The 9,875-nt window shown below is 51.3% G+C and overlaps 1 protein-coding gene across 1 annotated transcript in view; it reads right to left on the bottom strand.

The window, feature by feature from the left end:
- The window catches only part of ABTB2 (ankyrin repeat and BTB domain containing 2), a 171,447-nt gene extending 161,906 nt beyond the window's left edge, over nucleotides 1-9,541 (bottom strand). The window contains exon 1 of the mRNA XM_028516232.2: nucleotides 8,241-9,541. Coding sequence (XP_028372033.1) covers nucleotides 8,241-9,123 — 883 coding nt within the window. The 5' untranslated portion in view covers nucleotides 9,124-9,541. The remainder of the gene's footprint in view (nucleotides 1-8,240) is intronic.
- Nucleotides 9,542-9,875: the final 334 nt, after the last annotated feature.

Raw genomic sequence — 9,875 nt, forward strand, 5'->3', positions numbered from 1 at the left:
CAGAGAGTTCTGGGACCCTCTTATCATTCCCTGCTTTATGTTCCCTTCCAGCTCCGTGTTCGAGAATCCTGCTTTGGCAAGAGTCAACTCAATAGCCTCATGTAATGAGTTTGTCAGCCCTGAGCTTCGTTCCGTACTGGGATTGATTGCATTGGCCTGAGATGCTGCGTTCAGGGCCACGGAAGAAATGCCAAGTCAGAAGCCAAATTCAACAGAAGAAGCAAAGTGGATCGAAGGCTTGTTCGTCATGCCCTCTCAGCCCGAGTTTGCTCGGTTCAAGTCTCCTATCCTTGCTGGTGTTGCAAGGACAGAGGACTGGTGTTGCGAGGACAGAGGGCATTTCTGAGGTCAAGCTTTCAATCAACAAGGGGGGTGATGGGAGGTCTGGGACTGTGGTTACGATGAGCTGGGGAGCAGACAAACTAAATTTCTGAATTATAAAAATAAGTTTTGGAAAACCCTCTCTCTGCACTCTGGCAGGCTTCATAACATCTGGACAAAAGATGTGGGAAAGTTTTCCTTTTTTACTGTCTTATCTGCCCTGCGCCTCCTTGTTAAACGTCTGAACCTTCCAGGCCAACAGGGTTACTTGCTGTTTTTCCAAAACACATACTCTGGCTTCCAGGTCCTTGCTCACACTGCTCGCCTCGTTCTGGAAGCCTCCATGCTCTCTGCACCCTCGCCCCTGCCCTGTCATAGCGCTGCCTGCCTGCATCCCGCTGCGCTCAAACTGCATCCTCCCCAGAGCGCTCTGGCCCCTCCCACCGGCCCACCCACGGTTCCTCTCTCTCCTCTGAGCTCCCCAGTCACCAAAAGCTCCAAGGTCCTCATCTGTGGGATGGACATTATCTCTACCAGACAGAGAGGCTCGAGGAAGTTGAAATAAAATAGCTCATGAAAAGCGCCCATGAAGGGCAGTGTGAGGAGGAGGTGGAGGTTGTCAGCATTGTCCCTGTCACCTGAATGCAGCTACCACAGACTTCCTTGTTAAGGAACCACGTACGATATGTGCTTTGCTTTCCCTAGTAGAGTGTAAACGCCTTGACAGGCAAGATCTGTTCCTGTCCTCCTCCAGACTGTCGCCATTGCCTTGGATGTAGCTGGTGCAGGGTAAGCAGTTGATTAACGTGGCCAGCGTGGCATTTCTCAGGCTCACTTGGGCCGTGTTTCTTCAGCTTCTCCTCCCAATTCGGCACGCAGCTCCAAATATACAGCCGAAGTTGCAAAACCATTTAGGCCTTTTTAAAAACAAGCAAGACAACCACAAAGTCTGTTTATATGACAAGCCAGCCAAACACAGAACACCTGCTGTCCCGAGGCTCGGGACTTGGCAGCTGCAACAAGAGGGGTCCGATATCCATCCACAATTGCTCCCTGGGGCCTGGAGCTTCAAGTTCGCACCACTGCTATGATCCTGGCAGGGGCGGGCACAGGCTCGAAGGGAGGGGCCCGATCTCGGTGCCCAGCGCCGGCCCACTTCTTCGTGGGGGCAATGGAGCCATAAAGGAGCAGGTTGCTCTTTCCAAATTCTATAACTTCCTCCTACCTATTAGTCACCAAGGAGAGCCTTGTGACTAATACTTACTTATCACCCTGGGATTTGGGTCACGATCTTCCCTTGCACTAGAGACTCCTGCTTTGATAAAAGCAAATGTGACCAGTGCATCCAACACAAGTTTGCAAAAACACAGCAATAATTAGAATTAATACTGTACATGCCAGGCACCGTGCAAAGTCCCTTACAGAGACTCTCATTAAATCCTCACAACCAACCCACGAGTTGGATATTCTTTCCAGTCCTACTACAGAGCAGTGCTTTTCAACCAGAGGTGATTTTGCCCCCGCAGAACACATGTGACAATGTCTGGAGACACTTTTGATTGTTGTGACAGGCAGAAGAGGAGGGAGGGATGCTGTTGGTATCTACTACACATCCTACAATGCACAGGGCAGGCCCACAACAAAAATGATCCCGTCCGAAAAGTCGGTAGTGACGAAGCTGAGAAATCTCGTTGTAGTGGAAGACACTCGGGCACAGAAGTTAAACCACCTGCCCAGGGTCACACAGCTCGAGAGAGAGGCAGCCAGGAGTCACACTCTCAGTGTTAGCTCTGCACCCTGAACCAGCAACAGCTCCAGCATCCCGGAGCACTGGGCATGCACCAAGCATGACTGCCTGGCCCCTTGTTTTATGGTGGAGAAATGGAGACCTGGAGCGACTTGCTTCAAGAGACTTGCAATTTGGGAACCAACTCAGACCTCAAAGCCGAAGCATTTCTGCACTCGCTATAATGATTTCTTCTCTCCCTGTGCTGCTGCATGGAGGTTTCACCAGTGGCCTGACACTGCAGTGGACTCTGAGGACAGCAAAGTCCCCTTCATAAGGGCTTTTCTGCCAACTCCAGAGCAAGCGCTCCCAAGAGCAGTGGCTCCGGTGGGGGGGGTGCTTTCCTGCTGTGACCCCCTTTGCAGAGTTGGCTCCCACCTCAGGTAGATGATCACAGTAGAGTCTGCAGCTTTCCCATTCAGCCAGGCGTATTGATCCCACAGCAGCTGACACTTGTAAGGCCCTCCCTGGGAGGCAGAGCTCCCTGCCCCCTACTCTGGGAGCAGTCATAATGGATCCTTAAAATCAGTGGCACCTACAGGGCACATTCTGGGTCAGCCAGCAAGCAACACTTAAAGAGCAACAGAGCATCCTTTGGAGGAAGATCCATGCCTGGGCCTTGATGCCCGGGTTTTGGTGCCCGGTCTTCACTGTGGTTTTGAAGTTTCCCTGGCCTACTGGATGTCAAATGCTTGGACACAGCCAGCCATTAACAAACAAGATCTGTAATAAGTACTGCTGTCGCTGACCCTCGTTGCCACTGGAAGAGAGCCAAATGCCAACCTGCTCCTCACTACCGTGTTTCTTATGATTCTTCACAAAAAAAGCACAGGCCTGGGGCTTGAGCAATATGAGCTTGGCCTGGCCTGGGCTCTCCAAGACCCTTCCGTGAGAGGGCAATCCAGTCTCACTGGATTTTTGTGGGAACCTGGCGAGAGCAAAGATGATTAGAAGTCTAAGGTGTTGCACAAAGGTCAGACCTGTTATTATAGCCGCAGAAGTGTGAAAACAGCAGCCAAAGCATCCGCCCACTGTCCAAACCTCACGAGTTAGATCCTGACGGTGAGGTGGGATGAGAACCAACTGGGATTAGTAGCAAAGTGTCTCGGGCTCGTTTCAGACCCTTGGGTGTTGTTTACGCATCCCAGCAGGTCTCCGCAGTTGACTGCCTTAGTTCTGTTTTCTGATCGGGGGCAGGTAGACTGGAACACAGACCAGACGCAACCCTCAGGAGCAACAGTCATCAACAGAGACTGCCCTCTGGGGCCGCTCTGTGAGCAACGGGGGGTCGGTGTTGCTATTCGTAGGAGAACTGACTGGCTTGGATTTTCAACTCAATCCTGCTGTGGCTTTGCCACTTGCCTACTTGACTTCTGCTCTGAAACCCCACTCTGGACATCTTATGCTGAAGGGATCCCTTACCCTGACATACCTCCCATTTACATTTACGCATCGCTGCTGGCCCAGGGAACCCCGCTCGAAATTAGGGTATCAAAAGGCTGAATGATGTCCCTATGGTTTGGGTACCCCCAACCCCAAACACTGCCTCTATCCATGGAGAACTTGAAATTCCCTGCCAGAGTAGAAAAGGGAGAAGGTTCTTCCTAAGGGTCAAGGGGTTTCAAATTAAATTTCTGCAATTAAGCATTTTGCATGGGAGCATCGATCAGTTGCCTGGCAAACAGCTATGGCGTGCCCACTGTGCCCGACGCAGTGTGGGGCACAGGGGAGACACGATGCCTGGCAGCTCACAGTTGGACGGGAGAGACAGACACAGCAGGAAATGATCCCAGCGTGAGCTCTAGATGCCGAGGAGACACCGAGGAGACACCGAGGATGGTGGCTCTGCTCGTTGGGGGTGGGGGGTCAGCTAAAGCGCTCTGGAGGAAGCAGAACTCTGCCTTGTTCCTCTAAGTACTTAAGGCTCGGTTGCATTTCTCAGACATTCTAGGGGGGAAAAATAAGTTTTCATTTCCAGAGCCTGCTTTGTTTCAGTTTTACCAGCTCCCTTGGCTTCAATAAAACAGTCAGAGATGGGAAGCTGCCCTCCTTCCTCAGACTACCCAGGTGTGGAAGCTGATTAAATAGCAACTAGCAGCTCCATTAACCTCTGGTCCTTCAGTGGATGATCTCAGTGGCAATCCATCCCGTAATCCCCTCGCTACATGAGTCCTATGACGAGAAGAGTTTCCATCTCCCCTATGGATGTGGCCCTTTTATTTCTGGGCTGCAACGTTTGCGAGGACTTGCTTCAGCTGATAACTGAGTAATTCAGAGAAGTCCTCAGTCCCTATTTTTTGCCCAGAGGTCCTTCAGATAGCAGTAGTCTTGAAATATTGCCTATTGCTAATGAAACTTCAGAGAGGCCTTCCTTGGCTGACATTAAATTAGCCCCAGTCACATAAATCCCATTACTTTGCCTTTTTTTAAAAAATAACACTTACTGCTAAGAGTATATCCCTATTTATTTTTTCTTGTCTCCTCCACTAGTTTGTAAGCTTCGTGAGAGGAGAACCCTGCCTCTCCCTTCATCACTTAACCCGCAACACTTTTAACAGTAGTGGGCACAGGGTCAGAGCTCCATAAATGTTTGTTGAGTGAAATGCTATTACTTATTGAGCATTTAGTATGTGCTAAGATCTTTAAATTGATGATCTCACCTAACCCTCAAACAAACCTTGAGTTGGGTGCCGTCATTATCTCCCATTTTACAGGTAACAAAATTGAGGCTTAGAATGGTTAAGACATTTGCCCCAGGTCACTCCTGTAAATGGCAGAGGTGAGCTTCAAACCTTCCCCGTGAGTCCAAAGTCTGCACTCCTTCCCACTATGACAAAGCGACCCAAACGGACATCCCGGTTACTGCTCTGGAGTGAGAATATTCTCGCCCAAAGCCTGTCATTTAACTTAGAGTCTCAGGAGTGAAGAGAATTTTCTCAAACGCCATGGGAACTCATAAAAGTTTACTAAGAAAACGGCCAAGGAGAAACCCAGAAGTGGTACCCAGAATCAAACTCATATACAGGGATGGGGCGGGGGTGGGGAAAAGAGGCGAAAGAGAGAGAGAAATGGAGAAAGAGAAAGAGAGAGAATGAGAGAAGTTTCTATTTTCTGCCAGCTCCATGTTTATGAATACTGCTCCATTAAAGTGGTTTCTCCACCTCCCATAAGGAAGCCACAAAGATACCATCACTTAATGATACTGTCCTGGGAACAGGAACATCAATACCAAATGAGCAAGTGATATATAACTCCTGCTGCTCTATGAGATCATGTTTTATAAACACTACAGAACTTTTATTATCCATCTTGGGCTGAGCAAAACCATGTTTGCCCAGTACTCTGAGTAATGGACAGGAATACATGGATTAGGGCCCTTAAATTCCTGGTTGGAAGACATTAAAAGTTTAAGAGCCTTGTATAGCTGAGTCAAATGCATGTGCCCATGCTATATAATTAGTAGGCATAACAACAATAAATATATAATTTGAAGGGAAGACCAGCAGGACTAGAATAAGAACCAGCACTCTCCCTCCCATGTGTAGCCACTTCCTACTTGATCTTCAGCTGTGTAAACGGTAACCTTGCTGGCCTTGGGCTTATTTTAGTATAAGGAAGGTTTGGATCTCTCCACTTCTTTCCTAAGCAGTTTATGCCTCCCTCTGAAGTCAGCTTTCAGGCATAAGTAATTCATGGCTCTGTTTCTAAACATTCCTTTCACTTTAAGTCTATAGAGACTTCATAAATCAGCCTAGTTATTGTTTACAGAGGCCACCTCCAGGTTTTCATGTATAAAAAATGAGCATCCATGTCACTAAGTGGAAGTGAATGGTCACCTCACTTGGCAGGGAGTTCCTTAGAGACCAGGGAATGCCCAGGGGAAGATGCTTGCTCTGAACATCCCGGGAGCATCGCCGTCTGCCACAGAGAGTCCTGCTGTCTTGACTCTCACGGCTTAAGGAGAATTGCTTGGGGTAGGGGAGAGGGATAGGAAAGAGGCCAAATCATGGGGTCAACGTCCCATGTAAAGAAAATCCCAAGGAGTGAGGACCCTAGATAAGAAATGGCTGTTTAGTGGAAGCCACCTATGTTCTAGCATTTCCTGCCCACTCTGCATTTTCAGAGAGAAGCAACTGCTCTGACTGGTTTCAATTTGTAGCTAGAAAACCAGAGATGTTCCTCAACCTGCAGGGTTGTTTTTGAAGGGTATGTTTTTGTTTTGCTTTGTTTGCTTGGCACTTATCAGTCCACCTTTATTCTAGTTTGGTTTACAGGGCTGGGGCCTCCATCTTTTCTCCCAGGAGTCTTTACTTCTTTGACTTCTGTCTGGGCCTCCCCTCCACCAAAAGTTCAGAACTCTTCCCCCAGACTATGACCGCTGGATGGAAATCCCCCCCGCCCTCCACTTCCTCTCCTGGAACTCTTGTTCCCGGTGTTGATGCCACAAACCTGGAGGGCAAAGCACAATTATCAGCTGTGACATCATCAGCTGAGATTCTGGACGCACCTCAACTCTGACCTCAGAGAAGGAAAATTAATAGGCAAATGCTCTTCCATTCCAGGCATCTCCTTTGGTTGTGCCAGAATTAAAAATAAAACCAATGAAAGTCAAAGTCAGCCATGCTAATACATACAGACTGTCTTTAGAATGAGGTCTAAGAAGTCAGCTGCTCTCCTTGGAATTGGGTCTAATAAAAACAAAGCTATTTGCTTTTCTCCAGTGGCTAAACTCATGCTTCAACTCTGGAGGCTGCCTGGGTTTAAATTCCAGCTCTGTCATTTAATGTCTGTGTAATCTTGGCCAAATTACTTAACTGCTGGGTACCTTAGTTTCCCCATCTGGGGATACTAAGATGATTCCCCAGTGGGGATAATACTATAGATACCTACCCAATAGGGTTGCTAGTATTATCTGAGTTAACATATACAGTGCTAAGAGCAGAGACGGAAACATTAAGTGCTAACTTTAAATTTTAACTATTATGATCATGTTAAACCATGTTTACATTTGACTCCCTCTATGCCTTTCCAGTACCCACCTGACCTCTTCCACTGACTAAATAAGTCTTCCATTGACTTATTTGCCACTGAATGCTGCCCCCCAAATGGCCTTCCAATCAGATTGCCAGGATGTCTAGCCATAGTACCATTCTAAATAATTTATGGTTTGCTGACTCCTGAAATTGGAGTATGATAGGCAGTTTGATGTTGAACGGGTGTCACACCCTAACCTTTCTAGGGAGAAGGTCAAGTGCTTTCCTTCTGCCCTTTACACAAAGCCATGTCATCCGTCAGAGAAATTCAACTACCCAGTGGTTTCTTTCCCAGGCTTGACACCATGCAATTGCCCATCCCTCCCATACCTTTTCCCTGGTTTCTGTCAGGAAAGCCCATAAAGTTGTGCATTTAATACAACACAGTTGGTTGGTGACACCTTGGAAAGGCAGGCCCTGGGAACCAGTAAGTGATCCTTTTCCTGGCAAGAGGATTCAGGAATCACCCAGTTCCATCACCCTGGGCACATAGCGTTAAGAAGCCACCACTACCTAGCCATCTTCCAGGAAAGGGTCTGAGGGGCATCCTCCAACCCAGTAAAGCCCAGAGAGGTAGCACCTGTCCTGGGCTTCCTGCTCCCTTCCTCCCATCCCACTTGGCTCAGGTCTTAAGAGTTTGAATCCCTTGGCTGCTGCTATTAGGCTGGAGAAACACAAGGGACAGAACCACAGTCAATGTGCCCAGCTGTAGGGAAAGGTGCCAACTATAGATCCTCTCAAGTAAGGCAAAGAGCACAGGGCAGTAAGCTTCACTTCAAGAGAGGTTCAGAAATGGCTTGGTCAAGAGGTTCCACCAGTGAACAGCCCCCAGAAAGTGACAATGACACGCAGAACAGGGTGGAGATCGACCATGACTCTACCCTCCAAAAGTCTGTCGCCAGAAGAACAATCTTGGGCAAGAGCCACTTAATGAACTCCTCCATCCACAGATCAAACGCTTTCTCTCAGGTTCTGGTACACCCACCACCTTCCTCCAAAAAAAAAAAAAAAAAAAAAAAAAAAATCACCCCCTGGGCAGGCCAGGGCAGGATTTCTCTCCCATTCTGTTTCTCTCCCATCGGTGTGGCCCACGCGCTTACCATTGGCGTTCTTGCCGCAGATGAGATGCTCGTAGGGTTGCAGGACGCCCCAGAGTTCCGCGTCGTTGTTGATGACCATCTCCAGGGCCTCCGCGGACACCTCCCCTCCTCCAGCTCCTCCGCCTTCGGGGCTCTGGCTGGCCAGCACCCTGGCCCGGATCTCCTCCACCAGGTTCTCCATGCACGCCGTGAGAGAGATGGCCGCGTACTCGTGGATGCGCACGGAAATGCGGGTGTCCACCATCCAGCGGAAAAAGCGGCCCACGGAGAAGGTGAGGCCGCAGCGCGCCGACTTGCCTCGGCGCAGCCCGTCGCCGGCGCTCATGCTATACAGGGACAGCGCCTTGACCGCGGCCAACGTGCAGCTCTCGGCCAGCGCCCAACTGTGCACCAGGCGCACGGCGCTCTGCACCTCGAAGCGGGTACACTTAGCGTGTAACACGCTTAGACGCTGCGCCTCGCGGGCCACGCGGATGAGCGCCCTTCGGAGGAGCCCCGCCAGGCGCCTCACCGCCTCCGCGGAGAAGACGGGCAATCGCCGGCCGCCGGAGCCTTTGCGAAGCACCCGGGCCACGTCTCCCTCGGTCCAGGGAAACTCCTCCAGCTCGGGGAGGCGCGGGCAGCGCGAGAAGAGGTCGGCCACTTCGGGGTCCTCGGGTAGCACCGTATTCACCGTGTCCCAGCTGTTGTGGCGGCTGTTCATGGAGCCGGAGTAGCACCACCAGGCCGCCCCGCGGTGCTGCTGCGCCGAAGAGTTGAGCGCCTGCGAGTTGGACTTGGAGGAAGAGAGGCTGAGCGAGCGGCACGAGTCCCCGGCCCCATACCCGGAGTCCAAGGTCAAGTCCTCCAGAGTCTTCAAAGTGGAGCTGTACGTCCCGGCCATGGGGAGCCTGCCGGGGGCGGCCTCGCCGAGTGAGGGGCGCTCACAACTCCATGCTCCCTTCCCCAAGTGCACAGAAACAAGCTCTAGGCTCTCTGGGGCGCCTTCCTTCCTTTCGATGCTGCGGGACTCGGCAGCCGCATTGCCCGCCTGACCGGCCGCCGCGGGAAGGTGGGAGATTAGTGGCGGCCGCGCGTCTGTGAGCAAACCTGTCACTGGAATGGCCCCCAGCCCCTGCTCCTCAGCACTCCCTCTTGACCACCTCAACTTCCCGCAAGCAGAGCGTCTGTCCTCCGCAGACAAGGAATCCGGAGAGAACAGGGCGGCGGCGGCGGCGGCGGCGGCGGCAGAAGGAGGCGGCTCCCGGGGCGGCGCGAGTCCGGGACCAGCCGGCAAGAGAGCGCCGGGCAAACTTCTGCTAGGCGAGGGCCGCCTGTACAGCTGGGTACCTCGCAGCCACTGGCATGCAAATAACCCGGGGCGACTCACCAATCATCAGCCGAGAAGAACAGAGGCTAAACCAATGATCTCTTAGAGGGGCGGCTCACTGTGTGGATTTCACTCCCCTGAGGGTGAATCCCCTTCGCGGCGGAGGCGGGGCTGGAGGCCGAGAGTCTGCTGCTGCGGCTGGGATAATGGTGGAGGAGGGGGAAAGAGAGAAGGAGAGCTAGAGAGCGAGGGAGCGGGCGGGAGGTGGGAGCAGAGATCCTGAAAGAAGGGGTCCTAACGTTAGTCTCATGAGGTGACGACTTAAA

This window comes from Phyllostomus discolor, chromosome 6 (assembly GCF_004126475.2).
Source record: "Phyllostomus discolor isolate MPI-MPIP mPhyDis1 chromosome 6, mPhyDis1.pri.v3, whole genome shotgun sequence".
In the NCBI taxonomy this organism is placed as follows: Eukaryota; Metazoa; Chordata; class Mammalia; order Chiroptera; family Phyllostomidae; genus Phyllostomus; species Phyllostomus discolor.